The sequence below is a fragment of the Lepidochelys kempii genome, chromosome 6 (assembly GCF_965140265.1).
Source record: "Lepidochelys kempii isolate rLepKem1 chromosome 6, rLepKem1.hap2, whole genome shotgun sequence".
NCBI classification, from domain to species: domain Eukaryota; kingdom Metazoa; phylum Chordata; order Testudines; family Cheloniidae; genus Lepidochelys; species Lepidochelys kempii.
The window spans coordinates 31,774,102-31,801,827 of record NC_133261.1 but is presented as its reverse complement, the minus strand read 5'-3'; the positions used below and the strand labels follow the sequence as shown (position 1 = coordinate 31,801,827).

Here is a 27,726-nt window from a genome sequence, read left to right as displayed (position 1 = left end):
CAACCTCCCCTGCCCTCTATCCAACCCCCCCCCCAGCTCCCTGCCCCCTTACCGCGTTGCTTGGAGCACTGGTGGCACCAGGACAGGCAGCTGATGGAGCCACCTACGCCACCCACACAGCACAGAGCACCAGGTCAGGCCGCGGCTCTACAGCTGCGCCGCTGCCCAGAGCATTGTGCCGGTGGCGCAGTGAGCTGAGGCTGCGGGGGAGGGGGAGCAGCAGAGGAGGGGCCAGAGGCAAGCCTCCCGGGCCAGGTGCTCAGGGGCCGGGCAGGAGGGTTCCATGGGCCGGATGTGGCCCGCGGACCATAGTTTGCCCACCTCTGGAATAGATGATCACGATGGTCCCTTCTAGCCTTAAATAAACTTAGACTTGTCGACTTTAAATACATAGAATAGATTTTAATTGAGTACAAGGTACTAAAGTCAGAAATGGTTACAAGAGAAATAAAGATAAAAACACTTTCTAGTGCTAAAACTTAACAAACTTGACTTGGTTCAAGATAAAATACTTACCACATGCTCCCAGAAACAGGGCTGACCAAATTTCAGGTCAGGATCTTTCCAAAAGTCAAATGGCTACTTCTTTTGTCGTCTTAGTTGAAAGCGAGATAAATAGGGAGATACCCCTTGGGGGTGTTTTTGTACTTCATGTTTATAGTCCAGTCACCCTTTGAAATGCGTTTTGCGGAGGGTTACCCCTAGATATAGTTCATTGCCGCTGTGAGGTTGGAGTCATGGAGTCTTGTGGTGAAAGGTTCCATGCTGTTGGTTACTAAAATATATATTGATCTGTTTTGCCCTACTTCTTTGACAAAGAATGGCCTCTTGACAGCTTTGAGAACTGGCTAGAGGCATCAGCTTGTCCGCTGCCTTTGAGAAACAAGTTTATCCACTCCCCAGACTTGTCTGGTAACCATATTTCAGTCATAACTTCAGCTTATGTTCATAATTTAACATATAATGTTGCTACATACATTTCATCAGGATATTATTGACCAGTTAGTTATTAGTTTTCATATGATATCTCAAAAGGGCACTTTTTGTACAAGGATTATTACAATAGTGTGTAGGGTGTAAATAGAGCAGTGCATTCAGTCACACCAGATATGAGGAAAGAATACAAAGAAGCTGTGAGGAAAACATTCTGTCTCTGTTGAATGAAGAAATGAGACATGGAACATGAGTTGAAGAGAAATGGAACAGTGTTAAAAATAGAATTACAAGTGTTGAGCTACAAGGTGAAAATGAAGAAACCAAGGTGGATAATAGATGAAGTGCTGCTGTTGAATGACAAGCATAGGAAGCTGAAGGAGAATAAAATAAGAGGACAAGTCTAAGAGCTAAATACAATAGGCTGACCAGAAAGATCAAACAGAAAGCAGAGAGAGACGGAAACAATTGAATACGCAAACAATGTAAGGAAGCACAAGAATACACAATGAGAATGTGATATGGGGTTGTATCCTAAATTCCCTGTAAGCTGTGCGGCTGCTCAGCAGCCTATTTAGTGCCACGCAGGCGCTCAGGAAACCCGCCCAGCAGGGACCTGCCATGGCTGGGGAAGGGGCACCCCTCCCCCGGCCCCAACTCAGCCTTGGACCTGCCGCAGATAGAGGAGGGACAGTCGGAACCTAGACCCAGCCTGGACCTGCCACAGTCAGGGCAGGTGCTAATTGGTCCAAATCCTCACGCCAACTCAGGCGCCGTTTGGTTTGTATTCTCGCACCTCATCGTGGAGAGGGCTCTGATTGGTTTAGAGCCATAAAGGAGCACGGACTATCAGGCACCTTCTGCTGGTCCAGCCTTCCCATTCCAGGACGCAATGTGTGCTGGGACTTGTGGTCTGTGCTGGCCCACATGCCCTGGCTCCGGAGAGAAGGCTTTGTGATTGGTTCTCAGTGAGCGATGAAAGGTCATTGCTAAGGTAGAAGCACCAGTGGGCAGACTGGTCTTCCCTCTCCTGACCCCAACCCAGGCCCCGGTCTGACCCTGCCGCAGCTGGGAGAGGGGCACCTATCCCACGGCCCCAGTCCTGGAGCTGCCTTGGGGAGAGAGAGCTGGGGGGAGTCCTCTCTCCCTGCCATAGCCCCGGAGCACCCTCCTACACCCTAAACGCCTCATCTCCAGCCCCACCCCAGAGCCCACACCCCAACTCTCTGCCCCAGCCCTGAGCCCTTCATCCCTGGCCCCACGCAGAGTCCGCACCCCAACCTCTGCCCCAGCCCTGAGCCCCTCGCCTCAGGCCTCACCCCAGAGCCCACACCCCCAGCTGGAACCCTCAGACCCCTGCACTCCAACCCTCTGCCCCAGCTCTGAGCACCCTCCCACACAATGAATCCCTCAGTCCCACCCCCACCACATGAATTTTGTTATGCGCACCAATATGAAGGTGATGTGTCACACATCACCTCCATATTGGTGCGCATAACAAAATTCATTCCGCACATGTATGGGAAAATTAGAGGGAACACTGGTTGTATCACAAGGTAAGAGAACTGAATGGGACATATGAAATGGAGATGTTGGTGTGAATGACAAGCGCAGACGAATAATTGAGGACGAACAAGCGAAGAAAAAATAATGGAAAGAATATTTTGAAGAGCTGTACAATGCGAACAACACAGTAGATGAAATGATCCTGGAGAAGCTTCCCAGCACAAACAAAGGAGAGGAGATACTGGAATTCTTAGAAGTTGTATTAAAGATGTTCATAGAAAGTTTGAAAAAGAAAAAGGCTCTGGGAAATGACAACACAACCACAGAGGTTGCAGAATTGATCAAGGAGGATTTACAAAGAATAACTGACAAGGTAAACTGGAAAAACAGGAAATTCAGCTTGAAGATCAGCATGGAGAAGACAAAAATTATGGCAATGGGAAGGTAAATACCAAACTTGGAGATAAAGATCTAGAACAAGTGGAAAAATTTGTATACCTTGGAGGACTGGTATTGAAGAATGGGAATTGTGAAGATGATGTAAAAAGAAGAATTGGACCAGCTGCTTTTGCATTTGGAAAACTCTGCAAGATTTGGAAGGCTAAAAACAAAAGTCAGCGTATGTGAGACAACTGTCATGCTAATACTGCCATACAGGTCGGAATGCCGGAGTATGAAGAAAGGCCATGAATGAAAGATTTTGACTGCAAATATGAACTGGTGGAAGGGAATACTGAGAGTTTCAAGACAGCAGAAAATAAAAAAGGAAGAGACAGGAAAACAGCTTTGGAGAAATAATGCTGTTACAGAAAGTTCCAGAAAGATGACTGCGACGGTTTGGACAGATGTCAGGAATGGACCAAGAAAGGATATCAGAAATGGCGATACGTACCTAAGGGCAAGACACTCAGAACAGAGGAAGACCAAAGATGAGTTGGATAAACATGGTAAAGAATGACATAGAATGAAAATATTAAAGATGAATGAAGCCATGGAGCTGGCACAAGATAGAGAGTGATGGAAAGACTTCACTCCGCCCCATCGTCGCTGTTGACCTGACAGACAAGAATGAAAGAAGAATTTCATGTTCATAAAAGATAAAGAAAAAACATGGAATGGGAGGGAGCAGGAAGTCAGCTTGGGAATTAGGTTAGACAACTGAACTAGCTACTAGGAAACCCTGCTTCACCCACTTCCCATGTTAATGTCAATGCCACTCTCTATCCATGTCCTCCCTGCCACACAGGGCATCTTAATCTTCTGAGTCGGGAGTCCTGCTAAGTTATCAGATCAAGGGTCCTTCTGTGAGCCAGTAGAGGCTCCCCTGGGGAAAATGCTGCCTTCATAGTCAAACTACTAGCAACTCAAACAATTAGGATGGAATTCTCCCTGTCCTTTCCAACTATTGGGAACAGGGTTAGGATATGGAAGGAGGGCACAGGAAGAGTGTATAATCAACTACAATGTACAAACCCAGTTCCTCACTATATGTTCAAATACACAACTGAAACTGTGACCTTGATGAAGTGTATTCTGAATGGACATATGAGCAGTGTTAATTTCCTTGGGTTTTTTTGTTTTTGTTTTTTGTTGTTTTTTTTTTTTTTAGTTGATAGGACGTGAATTTGGGCAACTTTAACTCTAAGTTAATGAAGTTTCTTTGGTATGGTATGTTATACAGTTGACTTCAGTTTAATAATATTCTGGCACTCAAAGCTACCCAGACATCAAGGTTGAGAAATGACCTCTTTAGAAGCAAGGGAATGGAATTTAAAGAAGGATGATAAATATAAAAAGCTTCTCAAACCCATAATTTGATAGAAGAGGTTTAGTTGATAACAATCAAAAGAAACAGTCTAATTGATAATGGGACAGACGTACAGTGTAACCAGATAAGAATTTTAAAATATAACTGCTGTTTTCTTTTGGTAGGAAATATCCAGATAAATAGCCAGGGATTTGAATGAAAACTCTAATTGTTGTTGTTGGTTTTGCTTTTTGGTTTAAAATAATGCTTTGTAAAGATAAATGTAAAAAAACCCTCGACAACTTACCTTGTTCTAAGGATAAAAAGCAATAATTACAAACAACAGGTATGTAGAAAAAATCTGGCACGACACATTGAGTTTTGCAAATAAGATGACATATGAAAATAGCGCTTCTCTGCATGATTCAAAATTAAATAATTGGTTTAAAATCCAGATGTCTTTCAATCACTGATAAGTTCTAAACAATTGTTTCAATTTACAAGGGATGTGCAGAGATAACCATCCACTAATATCCCAACATGACAGAGAACAAGGAAGGAAAATAGCACGTCTGTGACTGATGCCCTTAAAAGTGGATAGATGAATCAACGAAGACAGATCAAATAAATGGAAAACTAGGAAGTCCAGCATAGACATAAATTAAAAAGTTATTAATGTAAAAAATGACAGTATCTAATAATATACTGACAAATTCGCACAGACACAACATTATGAAAAACATTTACCACACTAGAAATAAAGCTAGACATCTCATTGCTATGTTACCATCATTTTTCCACTTTACGAGCCAAAAGAATGTATGAAACAAACAGGCATTAGTGGAAACTTCAGGGTTAAGAATGCCAGGAGTCGGCAGCATTTAGGAATTAAACATATAGCAAATGAATATCTTCCTAGATGTTTATCCTAAGTTCAGGAATAACAAGGATCGGTTATTAGCAGTTTCAAATACCTGCAGCTGTAAATACAATACCTGAATCATGGGACATTGATTAGGATAGCCTTGCATGAACAGGATGATTGGAGTTACTTCCAAAATTTAAAATACCACACTATGGTGTTAGTAAATGGTGACTTTTTAATGGTGACCCCTCCACCCCCTTTATGTATGTTCTCAAAGAGTTTGCATTAGTACTAATGCCCTGCCAGTGGATTTCCCCATATTTTTTGCCAGGTAATGTTTCAAACTTTTTTTTTCCACTTCTAAATTATAGATGTTGACATTTTAGGAAACAGAATTTTTCTTGGGTTTAGTTCTCTTTACTCTCCAATATTATTGTTAGCAGAATCTCACACTCTAGGTTTCAACCAAAGGTTAATTCTCCAAGAAGAAACTTCTGCAGAACTTCTAATTATTTTTCTGTTACAAATATCAACCTATGTCTAGTGCTTCTCCATTAGACCCTTCTTTCAAGCATGTCTCCCTGCTAAGGACTATATTTATATGGCATGTTTAAATTTCCTGTATCAAAATTAATTTAAAAACAAAAAGACAAAAGCAAATGATTGTTTCTGTATCTAATATTAAAACTAATATGAGATTCTTAAATACATGTTTCATTCAAGATAGCTAGGTACGTTGAGGTATAGTTTGCTTACTTTGGATACATCCAGCAGGAGCAGCAGGCAGGGAAGACGGCCAGCATACCCCACACAGAACAAGCATTTGGAGACTTCCTCCCAGGAGTTAAATCATTTTAGAGTTCAGACAAGATCTCAACAATAGTAATTTAATACCTGAAAACAGACTCACCTGAGGAAAAAATGATCTGTTCATCTGTTCCTGTAAGGCTTGCTTCAGCTGGTTCACATCCTTTTCCAATTTCAGATATTCATTCCAAGCATTTTCCATTTCCTGTTGGCAAAGAGAAAGGTTTCAATGCAACCCTACGATAAGCAATAAAAGGTACACAGCACTCTATCTTTCAGCCAGTTAAACCAATAAGCATGTTCTTAACTTTAAGAATTAGGTTGTTCCATTGAAAAAAGAAAAATGATCTGTTCTGAACAGAATGTAATGATATGAGCCTAAATGCTTTACTGGGTTATGGCCAGAGTGCTCCACACCTTGCAGGACAGAGTCCAAAATCTTTAGTTAGAAATTTTTTGATAATATGCGAACACAGAATGCTGTATTAGTTATTTAATGACAAAGCAGGTGTTCAAAGGAATCTAGGCAATGATATGAATTCTTGAAGGAAGACCACTTAAATTTCAATACCCTGTTCACTTTACTTCTGTAATGTGTAAAACTGAACATACTATTTTAAGAGAGTTCTAAAATGTGGGTACAAATTCACCCCGAGTCGGGGCCAACAGAGAATCCTTAAATCATTTACATTGTGGCTAACATCTGCAGCTGTACATTCTTCTATCTAACTCAAAATAGTGGAAGATAATTTGATTTTACACACCTCTACATAAATTTTCAACACAGCCTGTAAAACAGTGCATTGTCTGCAGACACAAAACACTGCATACGTGCATGTATATGACAGATGTTTTAATTGACCTGACATATACATACAAGACTTATGAGTACAATTTTAGAGGCAGTTTTCTAAAAACTGGCCTCATGTGCTGTAGGAGTTAGGGATTATATGGCTGAGTACAGAGTGGGTAGGTGGGTTTAAAATTTCCCTTTTTGTGTGGCCAATTAATGAAACATAACATTAATTTGATGTGGTGCCTTTATTAAAGTTTATTCTTATTAGGTCGCGGTAACTAAGAGAGAGAAAATTCTGGCTAATACTCCAGGGTAAGACCCAACTCCTTTTTTCTCCTAGAAAAGTTCCAGGGAATCTAGTTCAGCATTTTTCAAACTTCAGGTCGCGACCCACTTCTGGGTCACAGCATGTCAGGCACTGGGTCACTCTGGTCAGCACTGCCGACTGGATTGTTAAAAGTCCCATCGGTGGTGCTGCCCAGCTAAGGCAGGTTTGTGCCTACCTGTTTTGACACCGTGCTGCATCCTGGAAGCGGCCAGTAATGGGTCCAGCTTTTAGACGGGGGGCCATGGGGCTTCACGCGCTGCCCTCACCCCTAGCACCGGCTCTGCACTCCCATTGGCCAGGAACCGGGCAATGGGAACTGGGGTGGGGGGCAATGCCTGAGGGTGAGAGTTGAGCGAAGCCGCTTGCACGCCTCTGCCTAGGAACCAGACCTGCTGCTGGCCACTTCCGGTTGCACTGCTGACCGGGAGCCACCGGAGGTAAGTCCGCACCCCAACCCCCTGCACCAAGCACTTGCCCCAGCCCTGAGCCCCCCCAAAACCTGGAACCCCTTCCTGCACCACAAACCCCTCATCCCCGGCCCCACCCCAGTGCCTGCATCCCCAGCCCAGAGCCCTGACCTCCTCCTGCACCCCAAGCCCCTGCCCCAGCCCAGAGCCCCCTCCCACACCATGAACCCCTCATTCCCAGCCCATCCTGCAACCCGCACCCCAACTCTCTGCCCCAGCCCTGTGCCCCTCCCATACCCCAAATCCCTCATTCCTAGCTCCATTGGGTGGTGGGCATCAACAATTTTCTTCAACTGGGTCTCCAGAAAAAAAGTTTGAAAACCACTGCTCTAGTTTATACTAGGATAGCCAGTGGAGTCTGGAACAAAGATTTGCAGTTAAGACTTCCATTAAAAAGACAGATCTGCATGATTTGCTTTCACATTCTGTACATTATCTAAATTGGTTTGTAGGATTTAACCCTATGTCTGAAAAGTAATTCATTTTAGTCTAGTGCTTAGTTTAGCATTTCTTTGGAAGTGCTGAACACATACGGTGGATGCCTTGGATATTTCAGCCCGAATATGAATGAGGTCCTCTTGCAAAAGTCTCTGCTGGGAAGAAATTTTTTCTGCATGCTGTGGTTGGTCTTTGTACAGTTCCATCTGTCTATGCAAAACCTCCAAGACAGATTCCAGCTGGTCCTAAAGAAAAAAAGGAAAATAGCAATAGACTTACATTTGTATGGGTCTGTACTGATTTACTACTGAGAATATGAAAAATCTTGTCTACCTCTCATGTCTTTCCTCTAAATCACTAGGATCACAGATTTTCCTTTTACTGAGAGAACAAAGAAGGAAACTGATTATTGGAAGGTGTGAAGCTTTGGGCCATCACTGTAGCAAGAGTCAGTAGCAACCACTAAGTTGCAACACAATTCCCATTATAAATCCATTTTAGTGTTTGCACCTTTCAAAAACATTAACCAATGGGAGTGAAATTTTTCATGTTTAATTTCTGTGCAAACGGTAGAAAGAATTTTTTTCTAAACTGCCTCTGAATTTATTCATACCTTTTGGCAGAAATACCAAGCTGTAGTACAGATTAATTTACCTACTATAATCAGACATTAATTTTAATGAGCACATTTAATTTCAGCAGCCCTAGAGTATGTAGGTAGGGCTCACAGCTAGTAAAATGTTAGTTTTATACACACACAATGAAAGGAAGAGAAGGGAAGAAAAGGTCCTTTTGTTAATGTTTATGTCAAGGCTCCTTCCCCACTCTGAACTCTAGGATACAGATGTGGAGACCTGCATGAAAGACCCCCTAAGCTTATTCTTACCAGCTTAGGTTAAAAACTTCCCCAACGTACAAACTTTGCCTTATCCTTGAACAGTATGCTGCCACCACCAAGCGTTTTAAACAAAGAACAGGGGAAGAGCCACTTGGAGACATCTTCCGCCAAAATATCCCCCCAAGCCCTACACCCCCTTTCCGGGGGAAGGCTTGATAATAATCCTCACCAATTGGTACAGGTGAACACAGACCCAAACCCTTGGATCTTAAGAACAATGAAAAATCAATCAGGTTCTTAGAAGAAGAATTTGAATTAAAGAAAAGGTAAAAGAATCACCGCTGTAAAATTAGGATGGTAAATACCTTAGAGGATAATCAGATTCAAAACATAGAGAATCCTTCTAGGCAAAACCTTAAGTTACAAAAAGACACAAAAACAGGAATATACATTCCCTCCAGCACAGCTTATTTTACCAGCCATTAAACAAAAGAAAATCTAACGCATTTTCTAGCTATATTACTTACTAACTTAACAGGAGTTGGAAGGCTTGCATTTTTGATCTGTTCCCGGCAAAAGCATCACACAGACAGACAGAACTCTTTGTCCCCCCCCACGACCCCCTCCCACTCCAGATTTGAAAGTATCTTGTCCTCTCGTTGGTCATTTTGGATCAGGTGCCAGCGAGGTTACCTTAGCTTCTTGACCCTTTAGAGGTGAAAGAGTTTTGCCTCTGGCCAGGAGGGATTTTATAGCACTGTGTATAGAAAGGTGGTTACCCTTCCCTTTATATTTATGACAGTTCACTATGTGAATTCTAAATGGGATAGAAACAGAAGGAAGGAAGAAGATTGGGAGGAGGAGTAAGAAGGTCCTAGCAGCAAACAGGTCAAAGAAGTTACTACAAGTTTGGTTGAAACCTTTGGAGCTAGAACCTCAACTGTTGTAAATTGGCTTAGCTACATTGAAACAACTCAAGATCTGCTCCCCTCCGCCCCCTTTGTTATAGCCTTTTTCATAATGCTACTGCAATCATATTACCTACAATGGTATTTAAATATAGTTTTTGTTAGCACAAGTTTTAATACGTTGCTAACTGTGATAACACAGTTGCCTCTCTGGTGAGACTTTTTTTAAATTTTATAACTGTGTTAAAAAAAATGATAGAGATTGAGCCCTTTCCTTGACCCAGCCCCGTGCCATCGTCAACTTAAAAAGAAAAACAAAACTATTCTCAAAATGTGCATTCATCAAAATTTGTAATAGAGGGCACATAAAAATAAATGTGAGTAGTTTTAAAATATGCATTATTGAAACTTTTTTAAAACTATATTTTCCAAATACATTACTCATCTGTAATACTCAAAACATACCATTTTCATTCTTTAATAAAAGAGTTGTATATATTGTCCAAAGTGAAGTATTACAATATTGGTACATTACAATAATCTAATGCTTGGTTTGGAGTCCCAAAAGCTTGAATAAGAAACGTTAAGGTTTGTCCAAGAGAATGTGTTAATTATTATTATCATTATTAACATATAAAATTTTCAATTGTATTTACTTTATTTTCCTTAAGGGATCTTATTTTGTCTTCCAAGTCCTGTAGAATCCCGTCCTGTTCACAGAAAACGCTTAGCTTGACCTACCAATAAAACCATATATATTTAAGTTAGATTTAAAAAAAAAGAAAGAAACCCTTCTTCCGTAGCACGATTTTCGTTTTCATTTGGATCAGAATGAGAACAATTATAGCGTAACAGAAACAGCTAAATGCTAAAGGAACTATATTTGACAGGGTTTTGAATTGATGTTTGATACTTACATCAATATCACTTTCTGCAATCTTGACAGGTTTTGTACTTCGTTCTTTTAGTATATCACGCCCTGTCACCTAAAAAGAATAAGGTTTAACGATATATTAGACTGGTGGCAAAGTGAAATATAATTATGCTTCAGTGATAAAGAAAAAGTTTTGTTATATGCTTTAGCCAACACACTATGTGATTTACCGACACTAAAAATAAATGTTAAAGGGCTTATCCTTTGAAATATAAGAAATTTTAGATAACTTGTAGAACTTGTATAAAAGTAACATATCAATATTATTTTCTTCATGAAAAGAAAATGTACAACTCTAGAATTATTACAAAAAGCATGCCATATCAAATATTTGAAATATGACAATGGTACATCAATATCTAATTCCAAAGGATTACCAACTAATTAAATTAGGCTATTTAATGATGTGATAGAGTGCAGATACTGAGTAGGTGAGCCTGCACTCTGATCACTTAGAGGCTAATTAGTGCCCCAGGAGAAGCTGATTGTGGTTAATGAACTCAACTGGCCAATCAGCCCAGGGCTTAAAGAAGGCACAGGAAGGAAGTGCAAGAAAAGAGGAGCAAGAGGGGAGAAGAGAGGAACAGGGCTAGCTGGGGTTAAATACAGAGGTTTCAGACTAGGGAGACCTCTGTTCCCCTCAAGTCCTGCTGAGAGTGCCTAAAACTTGGCAAACACTGTAAATAGGTGGGAGCATGGGGGACTGTGGTGATATTGGTGAAAGGGCCTTGAAATAAAGCTTCACTGAGAGTACACCTGGAGGTGCAGTTTCTGCAGGTCAGAAGATGGGGGCGGAGCAGGACCCGTGACAAATGACAAGTGCAATTGTGTCAGATTTATAATCAAAGGAAACATCAATCCCATTTAGTTACAAAGTAAGGCCCCTATCCTACAAAACTTTTATGTATGAGTCATCTTCATTGAAGTCAATAGGACTATTCATGTTCCTACAGTTAAACACGTGCATAAGCGTTTGCAGGATAGAGTCCCAGCTGACTAAAAACGTGTCTTAGTAGTTCCTGCATATCTACAAAGGGCTCACTCTTTCTCAGTCCATGATGAATGTTATGGGAATGCAAAGAGGGATATTAGTCTGGGGCAGGAGTGAAACTGATATTTAAATACACTTCATTTTGGATGTACTTCTTTCTAGTTTCACCCTCTCTCATTCCAGCAATCTCTGGCTCCATATCCAACTTCTAGAAGGAAAGCAGATAATCCTTAAGAACTACCCACAATGTAAAGTGGTACAGAGACTCAACTATCCCCTCAACATTTTATTTTAGATGAAGTTAGCAGGCCACCAGGTAGGATTTTCATATATTATTCCAGTCTTAAGATATGAGTACATTTACCATTTTTATATTATTCATGGCTTTACATCTCACCTTTCCATTTTCAAAGAATGCATATATTTATCATGTGAATTTCATGAAATAAAAGCCAGACGTTTGTTATTTCCCCATCATCAAATACAAGAGGGTTTACTCTCCCTTAGAAGAAACCAGTCTTAATTATTTTTAACATTTTCAACATAAATTGCCAAATAGTACAATATTTTAATAGGAATGATTTTCCTTTTAAAATTATTAATGCAAGTCATTTAGCATTATTGATAGTAAATGTTCAGTCACATTTTCAAGTGTAGGAAAATATTTAGTATATTTAAGCATAAACAGAAGTGTGTCCAAGTACTAAATTTGCTGGTTTAATAATCTGCAAGTTAGTGAATAGGTAAACTTTTCTCATAGTCTGCAATGAAAATACTATGAATAATTTGCTATATTTTGAAATGGATTATATAATCACAAGTGCAAAAGTTACCTTAATTTTAAAGCAGTGAAAATGAGAACATAAAATAAGACTTAGCATGCTTTCACACTTTCGGAATTACATAAAGGAGTCACTATTTAACACAACCATTCATTTGCAACATATGGTAAGACGAAACCAAGCACAGTGAGGTCAGCCATAATTTTGCATACAGCCTGAAAAAACATCTTGCAGGAAGCTCTTCTATTTATCATGATACACCTGTGGAAGCTAGGGTATGTACATTGATTGCCATTTGAAAAAAAGCGATGGGATGGTCACATTTCAGATACAAGCAGTCTTACATTTATACCGGACAGTAACCCTTGTGCTGAGTTCTTTAGCACTTTGTAAACCATGTTGATCAGAGGTCCATTATTTTTTATCTGTTTCAAACAAAAGTTTAGCAACAGTTTGTTACGAGGGAAAAAAAATATTACAACTCAGAATCCCATGAAAAAATCAGAAAGAGATTCCAGAAGTTAAATAAAATATCTGTAAAGATGATCTCCTCTCTCTCTATGCAACTGTTCTCCAGGGGAAGGCAACCAGCAGGTACTGTAGCTGTCTCATTCCTGATTGTTACCCCTTGACTAAGAGATGAAGAATACTGACATGTGTTGAGCACTTTCTCTTTCCACATGGATCACCAAAATTAAAAAAAACAACCTGGAAATTATAACTGGCTGCTTCTCCTCTAGTATAACATTAGTTATGATTTGGAAAGGCTGCTTGTTCAACCATGAAACTAATTTTTTTAAATGTTTGCAACATACGCAAATACAGTGTATAACTCGGGGTCTTACAGTGTTGCCAAACCTGCAGCTTCCAAGCGCCCCACCAAGTATAGTGCGATATTTTCAGGTCATAATCCAGTGTCAGGAAATTAGCAGTACAGTACAATCTGCTTTGTGCAGAGTGCTTAGAGGTGATAACATGAGCACCCTCAGGATATCTATGTTTTGGCTTTGGCACATCACAGATCCTGCACTCCTCCTTTAACAAAAAAACTGCTACCCACTATTCCTTAATTCTCTCTATGAACACATACTTTCCACCTTACTTCTCTCTCCTCTTCACCTCAGTGGAACTGAACTCCAGTTGTTATAAGTTTGGAGCAGAGAAGGTTACAAAGTTATATCTTGATTTTAGTAAGGCTTTTGACATGTCCCACACATTTTCATAAGCAAACTAAGGAAATGTGGTCTAGGTGGGTGCACAACTATAAAATGGATGCACAACTGGTTGAAAGACCAGTAGTTATCAGTGGCCCCTGTCAAACAGGGAAGGCATATCTAGGAGGTCCCTCAGGAGTCATTCCAGGGCCTGGGACCATTCAATATTTTCATTGATGACTTGGATAATGGAGTGGAGAGTATGCTTATAAAATCTGGAGATAACATCTCGGAGGAGTTGCAAGCACTTTGGAGGAGAGGATTAGAATTCAAAACAATCTTGACACATTGGAGAACTGCCCTGAATTCAACAAGATGAAATTCAATAAAGACAATTGCCAAATACTATTCTTAGGAAGGAAAAATCAAATGCATAACTACAAAATGGGGAACAACTGGCCAGGTAGCAGTACTGCTGAAAAGGATCTGGGAGTTGTAGTGGATCACAAATTGACTTTGAGTCAACAATGTGATGCAGTTGCAAAAAAGGCTACCACCATTCTAGGGTGCATTAACAGGAATATCGTATCTAAGACACAGGAGGTAACTGTCCCGCTCTACTGGCACTGGTGAGCCCTCAGATGGAATACTGTGTCCAAATGTGGGCACCGCACTTTAGGAAATTGTGGACAAATTGTAGAGTCCAAAACAAACAAAAACGATAAAAGGTTTTAAAAACTGATCTACGAGGAAAGGTTAAAAAAACTGGGCATGTTCAGTCTTGGGAAAAGAAGTTTTTGTTTTTGTTTTTTTTTGGGTGAGGAGGAACCTGATAACAGTCTTCAAATATATTAAGGGCTGTTATAAAGAGGATGGTGATCAATTGTTCTCCATGTCCACTGAAGGTAGGACAAAAAGTAATGGGCTTAATCAGCAGCAAGGAAGATTTAGGTTAGATATTAGGAAAAACTTTCTTACTATAATAGTAGTTAAGCTCTGGAATAGGCTTCCAAGGTACACTGTGGAATCCCCATCATTGGAGATTTTTAAAAACAAGTTGAACAAACACCTGTCAGGGAAGGTCTAGATTTACTTGATTCTGCCACAGTGCAGGGACCTGGACTTGATGACTTGTCAAGGTCCCTTCCAGCCCTACATTTCTATGATGAACTACTGAATGGCTTCACAGAGGATCCCAGATTTTCTTGAATTGCTCTAGTGCAATTGCTTAATGGCACACACTCTTGTACACTTCATTAGGCCTTCCTCATTCACATTCTGCATTTCCTAATCTGGAATGTATGTTTGAATTAAAAAAAATCAACAAGTTACTATGGTATTATGAGATCAGATTTACCCACCCACTCTACAGATAGTTTACACCTGATGTCTTAATTATTAAGCAGAAAACAAACTACTTCCTTTTAATATCTCAATTCTCCACAGCCTGTAGCATACTTTATTATAAGCTTACACATGAAATGTCTTTCCTTACTGTGTAAGGATTTGACTAGTTTTCAGTAAATAAGGGTTTGTCTACACTTTAAATGCTACAGCAGCATAGCTGTGCCACAGGGCAGTGCATCTGTAGCGCTTCAGTGTAGACACTACCTACATCAACGGGAGGGATTCTCCTGTCAGCACAGATAATCCACCTCTCCGAGAGGTGGTAACTAGGTCAATGGAAGAATTATTCTGTTGATCTAGTGCTGTCTACGTGGTGACTTGCTTTATCTTAACTATGCTGCTCAGGGGGGTGAATTTTTTACACTCTTGACTGATGCAGTTAAATCAAGCTAATCTTCTAGCGTACACCAGGCCTAAGGCATGGGGTCACACATTAAACAATGAGGATCAAACCAAATATCAAATAGTTACTCATTCTGTGAGCACCTTCCTTTCTGTGCACTGAATGAGGCAGGGATCCTATGGAAAAAAACTGTATGTGATCATGTATTTAAAAACTGACTCATAATTAGAGCTACAATTTTGTCACACAATTTTTTAATACATTTCATGGCACAGATGCAAGAAAACAATGATATGTGTGGAAAGCAGGACAGTGGGGAGCGCATGGGTGGTTGTGGGAGAACAAGTTCACTTCTTACGCTCATGGATCCTGTCCCGTGGGGCTAGGCCCAGGTCCCCTGCTCTTGGCATTGCGACTGGCCCACTTGGTCACAACACCTCCATAGATCGAGACAGATGGCCAAAGTCGATTGGCATTGTGACCTAGCACATGGGGTTGCAACACCACTATCTACCAAACCTGAGTGATGTTATGATCCCATGTGCTAGGTCGCAACACCTATCAGTTTTGGGGCATTTCACAGACTTTATTCAAATTCACTGTTTCTGTGACCACTGTGACAAAATTGTAGCTTTAATCATAATACACACACACAAAGAAGGCAAATAAAGGTGGCACAGGCAACATTAATCTGGTATTTCTTAATTTTTGAGTGCCTGACTTTGCAATCTCTAATAGGTTGTTTTTTTAGAGTAATTTTCTAGTGAAAAAAACAAACAGATTTACAAATGCAGAAATTCAATCATTTGTAACCATACTGACACCTTTCCCCAATTTGGGTCACTAGCAGGATCTAGATCCTTAGATTCACAGCACAGTTTTCTACCACTTGAGCTAGCAGAGTAACTGGTAGCAGTACTAGGCTGTAATCTTCTATGTGGACCAGTTTCTAGAGGAGGGATAAGAAACATGCTTTGCCTCTGGGTTTCATAGGTACACCGGACTCTCGTGAGAACACGCATCTATATAGCACGAATTTGCATATAACACGGTCGTGGCCATGGATCCCAAATTTAATTACTTTAATTGCAATTCATTTTAACGCGGTCCCCACGTTAACGTGGTACCACACATGGATCCCAAATCCTGCGTTCTAGCGAGGGTCCGGTGTATTTGCTAACAGCAAAGAAATGTAGAGACTCAGGACCCCAGTTTTCAATTTTAGGTTCAGGAGGTGAGTGTTAACTAATGGTTATATAGACCTTTGTGCCCATGGTCCCCTGCATATCCTACCTCTTCTCTCTGACCTCCACCCTGATTCCTGCTACACTTTATACCTATTCAACTCCCACCCTGGCCCTCTTCTCCCCTACACCTATCCCTCCTCTCATCACCTGAATCCTGCCCCCTGATCCTATTTACTCTCACCCCAACTCCTGTCTCCCTCTCTTTCTGCTTCTATCTACCCCATCAGCTCGTGTCCCCCTCTCCATGTAGCTCCTGTCCCTGTCCCCTTCTGCTTCCCCTCACCTTCCAACTCCTGCCAACTCTTCCCCAGCTCCTGCAACCTCATCCCTCCATATCTGCAATCCTGTATGACTACTTCCTTGTGGATAGGGGGGAAGGCTTTTGATACTGTCTCACATGACAAACTAGGGAAATACAACCTAGATGGAGCTACTATAAGGTAGGTGCATAACTGGTTGGAAAACTGTTCCCAGAGAGTAATCATCAGTGGTTCACAGCCAAGCTGGAAAGACATATTGAGTGGGGTCTCGCAGGGATTGGTCCTCAGTATGGTTCTGTCCAATATCTTCATCAATTATTTAGATGATGACATAGACAGTACACTTATAAAGTTTGTGTATGGTACTAAGATGGGGGGAAGGTTGCTTTGGAGGCCAGGATTAAAATTCAAAATGATCTGGACAAACTGGAGAAATGGTCAGAAGTAAACAGAATGAAATTCAATAAGGACAAATGCAAAGTACTCCATTTAAGAAGGAACAATCAGTTAAGAACAAACACATACAAAATGGGAAATGACTGCCTAGGAAGGAATACTGCAGAAAGGGATCTAGGGGTCATAGTGGACCACAAGCTAAATATGAGTCAACAGAGTAACAGTGTTACAAAAAAAGCAAATATCATTCTAGGATGTATTAACAGGGGTGTTGTAAGCAAGACAATAAATAATTCTTCCACTCTAGTTGAGGCCTAACCAGCGTGGAGTAGAGTACTATGTCCAGTTCTGTGCGCCTCATTTCAGGAAAGATGTGAACAAATTGGAGAAAGTCCAGAGAAGAGCAACAAAAATGATTAAAAGTATAGAAAACATGACATATGAGGGAAGATGAAAAAAACTGGGCTTGTTTAGTCTGGAGAAGAGAAGATTGAGAAGGGACACGATAACAGTTTTCAAGTACATAAAAGGCGGCTACAAGGAGGAGGGAGAAAAATTATTTTCGTTAACCTCTGAGGATAAATCAAGAAGCAATGGGCTTAAATTGCAGCAAGGGTGGTTTAGGTTGGACATTAGGAAAAATTTCCTGTCAGGGTGGTTAAGTACTGGAATAAATTGTCTAGGGAGGTTGTGAAATCTCCATTGTTGGAGATTTTTAAGAGCAGGTTAGACAAACACCTGTCAGGAATGGTCTAGATAACACTTAGTCCTGCGTGAATGCAGGGGACTGGACTAGATGACCTCTTGAGGTCCCTTCCAATCCTACGATTCCTCCTCCTCTTCCACACTGGTTGGACACCAACTGCAGGCGCTGAGAGCACAGGAGAGTCTTTCTGCTCTCAGTTCCTGTGCCCAGCACTAAGGAGGTTCCCAGTTGAGAGATGCAATTGCAGGGGAAAATCTTGCTCAGTCCCTACAACAATGATTTATGCATGAGGAGAAGAGTTTCACACTATGAGAGCTAGCAGGCTGTTGTGCTGAGCAAAATGATTAGTTTTCTTTTCATGGATTTTTCAAAACCTAATGTTTATTAATCTAGTTTTGTTTTCAATCTGCTTACTCTGTAGGATAGCTATTTTAACTGAGACGCAGAGTTTGAGCTCCAGGATAACAACACTGTTTAACATCTTGAATTCATTCAACATGATATTGGCGACCTGATATAAATAAGAATTTGAGATCTCTCTTTGGGAAGAAATGGGTCAATTAATTGAACTCACCCCGGGATGCCACTATTGCTTGATATAGATGTTAATACAGAATTTCACTGTTTGTGAAAAACTTGAACTTTAAACAATGTCACATGAATTTGATCCTATTGCTAAAGAATGATCACAACGTAATATTTTTATAAACTGAACTTGTAAAATTTGTTTCAATAAAAAGCTGTGAGTGTATCAAAAATATATACTCTAAAATTGAAACAAAATGAGCCAAATTTAGAAGGATTTAACAGCACATAAAAAAACTTAGTTACATTGTCAAGGTTGTGAATGCAAGCTGTAGGAACATGACAGCAATATGGGCTTATTTTTCAAACCTACCCTATTGTCCAATGGGCTAATTCTAGGAAGTTTCTGGCTATTTAATAGCTCAATAATGACATGAAGTAGTTAGGAAAATATTGCATTACTCTTAAGTGAACCATGGAGAATAATTTAGGGAAAAGGTTGATTCATTCTGAAAGGAGTTCCACCTAATCTTTGGTTGTGAGCTGGGGGCCATGATGCTAAATTTCATAGGATGAGTGGTTTGAAGAAGGGAATTATTTAGGATCTTCAGAAATGCAAGTATAGCAAGGAAACCCCCCACATAATAATATGGAGGTGAGAGGAAGATTGCAATATATTTAACTCATTTATCACAACACTACTACATTATAAACATGTTTAGAAATAATAATATTCTTACTGTTATCATAAAAGGAGACAGCTTCTAATAGAAATAAAGGAAAAATAGGAATGAATAAACACTAAAATTCTGTATTCTGTTTACTTAGAATACTCAGTCTTAAACGTAACAGCATTACCATAATGCTGTAACAGACATTAATATTCTGAATCAGATTTTACTCTGGTTTCTTTAAACTTACAAAAGAAAAATGAAATTATTCTTGCTCTATTTGTATATTAAACTAAAACAAAATAAACTTGCAACAAATTTTCTGAGTTTACATTTTCAGCTTATAGTCAGCGAAGTAAGACACTCTCAATTTTAGAGATTTTCCAGTTATACCAAAAGAAAATTCAGCATTCTAAAGTCTGGATACACAAGATTGTGCGTAATGCAGGTAGGGAGAAGATATACAGAAGACTGATGGGATGATCAATACTGGAAATATGATTCCTATAAATATGTCTTACCTTTAGATCCAGATATTCCAAGTCTTTCTTCAGCTGGATGTAGGTGTCATCAGCCTTCAGTTAAATATATAAAAAGAATGAACAACAATGCAATGTATTTCACTACTTTAATAGTAATTTGCAAATACTGGAAAATTTGTATTAAGCTATATGTAAATAAGAGATAAAAAGTAAAGTGACAAAGCAGGTACACAAGTGGCACAAAATAAGCACATTGGCCTCACTGTCACATTGCTGTTTATGATTGAATATGAAATAGGCAAAGTATCATGGAGACCAGATTCCCCCCCACTTTCATAATGTACAGGGTGACAAAAACATACTTATGGCTTAAATTATTTTCAAAGACATGAACAACATTTTTATGGCTAGTATACTCAGAGTAGGATACTGTATCGAAAAAGGTGTTAAGCCATGGCTTAGCATCCTGTATTATATGCCTTTTTGACAGAACAATTTGCCTTACTTAGGACTGGTCTTAGATATGAAATGCAAAATATTTCATTTAATAACAAATCCATCAAAACACTTCTGGTCAAATTTCATACGCATTTTAAAATATGCATCCCTCAGTTTGGGAGAGATGGAACAGCCGCTTCATGGATAATATTAAATAAAAATTATCATATAGTTAGAGAACCATTCTGGCTTTTCATCTGATCATGTTCAAATGAATACTTTTTTTTCTTTTTGAAACACTCTCTAGTTAATAGCTACTGTCTGTATGGTCTTATAATTATACAAAGATAGTATTACCTTTACTTAAGTTACAAAAAAAAATTGTGCACACCAGAGTCACAACAGAAAATGATGTCTCTTCTTTCAACAAAAATATTTTCAACAAACAACAAAGCAAGACATAACTGTTGCAAACAATCTTTGTTAACTGGGCAACAGATCCAGAATATTGTTTGGAATTATTTTCATTATTTTGAATTCTGGACTTACTGGCATAAACAGAAGAAAAGACAACTATTCTGGTTTCAAGTTTTGAGACTTCAGTGTTTTGATACAATGAAAATAGTTATCTGAAAAAACTCTGTGCTAGTGAATCCATACACCACACTTACATTTCTTTGCAAGGATTAATTTAAGATTGCTCTGGTATGTTCAATATACTTTGTAATAGAGGAAGTTATGTTTGACCAATTAGCTTACTTGATTGCCTGAATATTCTATATAAACTATTTCACTGCAGCTGTTTGGCAGGTGAGGGAAATGGGAAATAAGTGTTTTAGAGAAAAAATAGTGAAAAGTTCCTTAAATTTGGTCAAAAGAAAAATTGCTGAAAGCTTTAAAAAAGAGCCCCCACGTTTTGCTTCATGGTCATAAATGTTCCCAGGTTACTAGATGGCTCCCCTTTGGAGAATGTTACAAATCTAGTACCTTGATAAAGAGATTCCTAACAACTGCATTTATGCCCCATCTCCAATTTTAAAACTCCTTACATCAAAGCAATCAACTGTGTTGTTATGGACCTATGATGGCTAGTGTTATTGACCAATTAAGCAAACGAACAATTCGACTTTTATGAGCTAATCTTTACCTGCAGAAATTATGCAGTTACAAGCTACTATGAGTGTTCTAGCTGGTTGATATATCTCAGTTTGGAGTTAATGCAGCATGTGGTGAAGTGAGCCACTCCCATTATGAAAGCAGTGCAAAGACAGTGTTTTGCTTCAGTCAGAATGAATAAAGTATACTTAATTCTCTTTTCTGAAAAGATTTTAAGAGGCAGCATTCTCAGAAGTAATATCAAAGCAAAACGATATCTAAAGCTTTGAAACCATAAGCAATAGCACCCAATAGCGTAAAATACTTATTTACAGCTTGTAAAACAACAAAGAAAAAACACAAATGATTCAGGGATTGAGAATACCAAAGAATGGTCAACAAAGCACAGACTCAAGCACATCACTAATGGAGCGTTTGCAGAGTCACAAAATATCATACAGCACAGATGAGCCAATCAGCAGCTGACCTGATAGATGGAATTAGTTGGCAAATGCTGTAGTAATTGGGCGATTGTGTAATTTTGTATACTAGCCAACTTAGCCTGATGTCTCCTTAATCGAATGAGAAGCAATGTTAGCTCTTCAGGCTGCAGGTATTTAGACACATTGTAAAGAGGAAATTAGCAGTCTTTAGGGAGTGTCACTGTAATTACATTCTTCACCTCAGTGCCCAGACAGCATTTACTTGACCCGATTAAGCAATTATTGAATTAATTCTGCATTTGGTCAAATAAACGCAATAAAAGAAGAGGGTTTACTAGAAAACTGTAGTATAGTAACAAAACTAAAGAAGTTCTACACACGGCCTACTTCCGCCCCCACTAGAGTCAACAGCAAAATTCCCATTGACCTTAATGAGAGCCGGACATGGTCCACGCTTAAGCTTTCGTAGTCAAGTTTAAGAAGAGTTAGCTGGGTTTCAAACAACATGAAAAAACAATATGACTAAGAAAATAGTAGGACTTGAAAACCTTACTACAATAATTTGGTGGCAGGGAAGGGAAAAAGAATTCCAACGTTTCAACTTACCGACTTGCCATGTAAACTCGGTGCACTTACAGTATGGGTCATATATCCCATAGTAGGCATAGAGCGTCTATCAGTGTGTGCTGAATTCTGTAACAAGAGCCACAGTCAAAATTATGAAGACTACCTCAAGTGGGAAGTATGGTCTTATGGTTTAGGTGAAAATCCCACTTGACTGGGATTCAGGAGATTTGGTTTATATTCATGGCTCTGCCAGACTTCCTGTTTGACTTTAGGTAGTCTCTAATTTGGGGTAAATTCATTAATGCTTGTGAGGAATGAAGATATTACAATAAGCATCATAGGAAAGCCTATAAATAAACAAGCATAGGAATTTAGGAACTGACATACTGGATCACACCAGGGACTAATTCAGTACATCTCGCGCATTGGCCAGGACCAGATGCTTCAGCAGAAGGTGCAAGAAATGTTGTGGTCAACAATTATGGAATGAGATGCCCACACAGGAAGCTTCTTCCTAATACCTGTTAGTTAGTGATTGGTTTATGCTCTGAGGCAGCACAGTTTTCCATTACATTACTATGAATGTTCTTTTTTAGCCATATAGATGTCTAATCCTTTTCTGAATTCCACTAAGCTGCTGGCCTCAGTGACATCTTGTAGCAATGAGTGCCACACATCAATGTGGTGTTTGGTAAGACAAATAAATCACCATTTATCAATTCTGAATTTGCCACATTTCAATTGCACTGAACGTTCCTTTGTTCTTGTAATACAAAAAAGGGTAAAGAGTAGTTCCTGACTTACTCTCTCTATACTACTCATTATTTTGTGTACATCTTTCGTGTTCCCCTCTTAATCCCAGTCTTTTCAGTCTCTCTTCATATAAAGACTTTCCATGCCTCAGATGATTCCCATTGTCTGCCCTGAATACCCTCCAATATTCCTATCTTATTTTTAAGAGATAGGGTAACTAAAATTAAAACACAGTATTCTAGGTGACAGAGTACCATGGATATATATAGGGGCGTTATAAACCAAAAAAATATTAAAAAGCACTGACTATTTTCTTCTAGAAATTGTATAAAAAGTGAAAACAATCTTGTTGTTCACAGCTTGGTAGAAATTACCGTATATACTCGTTCATAAGCTGAATATTTTTGGTAAAAAAGTGACGCATCAAAGAGCAGGGGTCGGCTTATAAACAGGTCTACACCAAAATTTGATATGGCATGAAAAAAATTAGTTTTTTTTTTCACACAAATATAAATACCCAAGTAAACAAAAATGAGAATCAACGAGCTGCAGTGTCAGGGAGCAACTCTAGCATTTTGATGGAGTAAGGGAAGAACGATATTGCACGTTCTTTTACAACGGTATACCTTCAACTGCAGTACAGCCAATGTAATTAAAAAAACAATGACAAGTGAGCTATACCAGGGAAGTTTAAGAACATGTCATTTTCCAATGCTACATTTCACTGGGTTGTTTTATCAGGAGGTAATTTTGTCCCCCATTTATATATGTGAAGTATAGCATTATAGAACTAGAGTCCAAACCATATATGCAATAACAGTGATGAAAGATCTATGATAAGCTGAACCAGTGGGAAAGATGTGAAGCCATGAGTGGAACTGTGCAGCGTACATATAAGCAACAAATCCCAAAACAAGTTGAAGTAATCTTCTTTGCCGAAGATCAGCACATTACTGAATCTGAAATGGGTGTGGGTTTGCAAGTCATCTTCCCTACAAATATTTCCTTCCCACTCCTACACACTTGACATCTAAAGGATAAGTAATGCACTCCCACTTTGTTCTAGTGTTAGTGCTAAAAGATCTTCTATGCTCTCCTTTACCTTCCCCTCTACTCATAGGGCACTGGGAGAGAAAACCTATTTATGCTACAGTCCAGCACTGACACTGAGCTGAGGTTGAGAGACTAAACATAATCTGTTGCATGTGACTGTAGAACAGTTAGAAAATCTATGTTCATTTTTCTTTCAAAGAATTATGGAATATCTCTTACTCCCAGCTTAGTGTTTCGCATCAGCTGACAGTGGCTAATTAACTAATTAATTAGCAAGCTAATTAACACAGGGTGGACTGCATTCTGTCTCACCAGAAAATTCTTTTGGACTATGGAAGACAGTGATCAGTGTTAGGAAAATATCCCCTCCCACTCAAAGATCAGGAGAGTGACTCATCTTCAAGATAGGAGCCAAAAGAGAAACAGGCCACCAGGCCTCTACGATAAAACTATAAAAGCGTGTGTGTGGCTGGGACAACGGACATAAGGGTCTGGGTTTTTTCCATTTTAGGTTGGAAAAATCTGAATTCCCAAGGAAACTGCAGGGATAGCCGGCTCCCAACCCTACAGAACTCAACCTTGCAGACTTCATGCAATCCCTATTTGTAAGCTTTACAAAGACTGGGTTTACCATTCCTCTATGGTGTTACTTTTATGATATGCTAAGGATATTCAATTTGCCAGAAATGTAATATACCAGATCTTTTGTACCAGACTTTATACTGTGCTTGAGGAGACTTTGGAAAATAATATACATTATATACATTCTGTAATTTAAAAGGTCTCTTTCCCATTCCCTCTCCCCCGAGACGACATCTGTAAAGCAGCAGCTGACACAAGAAAAGAACAGTTACTTACCTTACAGTAACTATGCTTCTTCAAGATGCATTGTTTACATCTTGTTTACATGGATTCCACTCTTGGTGTGCATGTGCCCCATGCATGCAACATGAGGCTACTTTTGGACAGAAGTGTCTATTGGAGCCGTACTAATGACTTAGATGTCCTCTTGCCCACCCATCTGAGGGCATAAAGGGCAGGGGGCTGGCCTAACTGTTCTTCAGTTCCTTCATCAGTACAGAAGCCAAGAGTAGAAGAACTCCACAGTTGAATGGAAGATGAGCAGGTTGTGGAGTCCATGTGGACATCTTGAAGAATCACAGTTACTGCGGAAGTAACTATTCTTTTTGAGTGATTGTCGACATGGATTCCACTCTTGGTGGCGAACAAGCATGTTTGCTTGGAGGTGGGTACTTGGAGGATACCTGTTTAAACAATGACAGTAGGACAGCCCTACCAAAGCAGGCATCAAATTAGAAGACTCTGTCAAAGAACAGTGTCTTGTCAAGGTGTGGACAGAGCTCCAAGTAGCTGCCCTATAGATTTTGGAAATAAGGACATTCTGTAAATATGCAGCAAAGGCTGCCTGAACTCTAGTGGAATCGGCTCTAATGTGGCTAGGTAGATCTAATCTAGCTACTTTGTAACATGTCCTTATCTAAGTAGATCTCCAAATGTATAATCTCTCAGAGGATATTGTCTGACCCGTAACCCTCTCTGCAAAGGCCACAAACAGTCTAGGTATGTTCCTGAATGCTTTTGCCCTTCACTGTAAAATGACAGTGCCCTTAGTACATCAAGCGTATGAAATTTAGTTTCTCCCAAGGATGACTGAGGCTTGAGGAAGAAAATTGGGATATTAATAAACAGGTTCACACAGAACTCTGAAATTACTTTAGGCAAGAGTTTGGGATGAGGCCTGACATTAACCTTATCCTTATGAAACACTGTATAAGGCCAATCACGAGGGCCTGAATTTTTACTACCCTTTGAGCTGATGCAATGGCTATTAAAAGGGCAGTCTTCACTGGTAGGTGATACATCAGACAGGTTGCTATGTGGATCAAAGCAACAGCCATGTTAGTCTGTATTTGCAAAAAGAAAAGGAATACTTGTGGCACCTTAGAGACTAACCAATTTATTTGAGCATAAGCTTTCGTGAGCTACTGCTCACTTCATCGGATGCATACTGTGGAAAGTGTAGAAGATCTTTTTATATACACACAAAGCATGAAAAAATACCTCCTCCCATCCCACTCTCCTGCTGGTAATAGCTTATCTAAAGTGATCACTCTCCTTACAATGTGTATGATAATCAAGTTGGGCCATTTCCAGCACAAATCCAGGTTTTCTCACCACCACCCCCCTCACACACAAACCCACTCTCCTGCTGGTAATAGCTTATCTAAAGTGACCACTCTCCTTACAATGTGTATGATAATCAAGGTGGGCCATTTCCAGCACAAATCCAGGGTTTAAGAAGAACGTCTGTGGGGGAGTGGGGTAGGAAAAAAAAGGGGAAAATGGGAAAACTTTCTAAACTACTACATGCCACAAGGGGCCACAGCAATGGTTCCCTTAACCCACCCAGCAATATTGTTAACCTATCCAACTATACTCTCAGCCCAGCAGAAGCAGCTGTCCTATCTCGGGGCCTCTCCTTCTGCCCCTCCACCCCCACGAACATGATACAGTTCTGTGGTGACCTAGAATCCTATTTTCGATGTCTCCGACTCAAGGAATATTTCCAACATACCTCTGAACAACATACTAATCCACAGAGACCTCCCTACCAACACTACAAAAAAAAGGATTCTAGGTGGACTCCTCCTGAAGGTCAAAACAGCAGACTGGACTTCTACATAGAGTGCTTCTGCCGACGTGCACGGGCTGAAATTGTGGAAAAGCAGCATCACTTACCCCATAACCTCAGCCGTGTGGAACACAATGCCATCCACAGCCTCAGAAACAACTCTGACATCATAATCAAAAAGGCTGACAAAGGAGGTGCTGTTGTCATCATGAATAGGTCAGAATATGAACAAGAGGCTGCTCGGCAGCTCTCCAACACCACTTTCTACAAGCCATTACTCTCTGATCCCACAGAGAGTTACCAAAAGAAACTACAGCATTTGCTCAAGAAACTCCCTGAAAAAGCACAAGATCAAATCCGCACAGACACACCCCTGGAACCCCGATCTGGGATATTCTATCTACTACCCAAGATCCATAAACCTGGAAACCCTGGGCGCCCCATCATCTCAGGCATTGGCACCCTGACAGCAGGATTGTCTGGCTATATAGACTCCCTCCTCAGGCCCTATGCTACCAGCACTCCCAGCTACCTTCGAGACACCACTGACTTCCTGAGGAAACTACAATCCATCGGTGATCTTCCTGATAAGACCATCCTGGCCACTATGGATGTAGAAGCCCTCTACACCAACATTCCACACAAAGATGGACTACAAGCAGTCAAGAACACTATCCCCGATAATGTCACGGCTAACCTGGTGGCTGAACTTTGTGACTTTGTCCTTACCCATAACTATTTTACATTTGGGGACAATGTATACCTTCAGATCAGCGGCACTGCTATGGGTACCCGCATGGCCCTACAGTATGCCAACATTTTTATTCCTGACTTAGAACAACGCTTCCTCAGCTCTCGTCCCCTAACGCCCCTATTCTAGTTGCACTATATTGATGACATCTTCATCATCTGGACTCATGGAAAAGAAGCCCTTGAGGAATTCCACCATGATTTCAACAATTTCCGTCCCACCATCAACCTCAACCTGGTCCAGTCCACACAAGAGATCCACTTCCTGGACACTACAGTGCTAATAAACAATGGTCACATAACCACCACCCTATACCGGAAACCTACTGACCGCTATTCCTACCTCCATGCCTCCAGCTTTCACCCTGACCACACCACACGATCCATCGTCTACAGCCAAGCTCTGCGATACAACCGCATTTGCTCCAACCCCTCAGATAGAG

The 27,726-nt window shown here is 40.1% G+C and overlaps 1 protein-coding gene across 8 annotated transcripts in view; it reads right to left on the bottom strand.

Moving 5' to 3' along the window:
- PLEKHA7 (pleckstrin homology domain containing A7) overlaps positions 1-27,726 on the bottom strand; it is a 276,128-nt gene that overhangs the window by 28,968 nt on the left and 219,434 nt on the right. For 6 of the 8 annotated variants that reach the window (XM_073347395.1, XM_073347399.1, XM_073347396.1 and 3 more), the window contains 7 exons: positions 22,114-22,200; positions 19,571-19,624; positions 19,119-19,142; positions 10,551-10,619; positions 10,290-10,370; positions 7,983-8,132; positions 5,962-6,063 (listed from right to left, as the gene is read on the bottom strand). In XM_073347395.1, the coding sequence (XP_073203496.1) occupies positions 5,962-6,063; positions 7,983-8,132; positions 10,290-10,370; positions 10,551-10,619; positions 19,119-19,142; positions 19,571-19,624; positions 22,114-22,200 (567 nt within the window). The remainder of the gene's footprint in view (positions 1-5,961; positions 6,064-7,982; positions 8,133-10,289; positions 10,371-10,550; positions 10,620-19,118; positions 19,143-19,570; positions 19,625-22,113; positions 22,201-27,726) is intronic. The other 2 variants (XM_073347397.1, XM_073347398.1) reach the window with 1 other exon arrangement.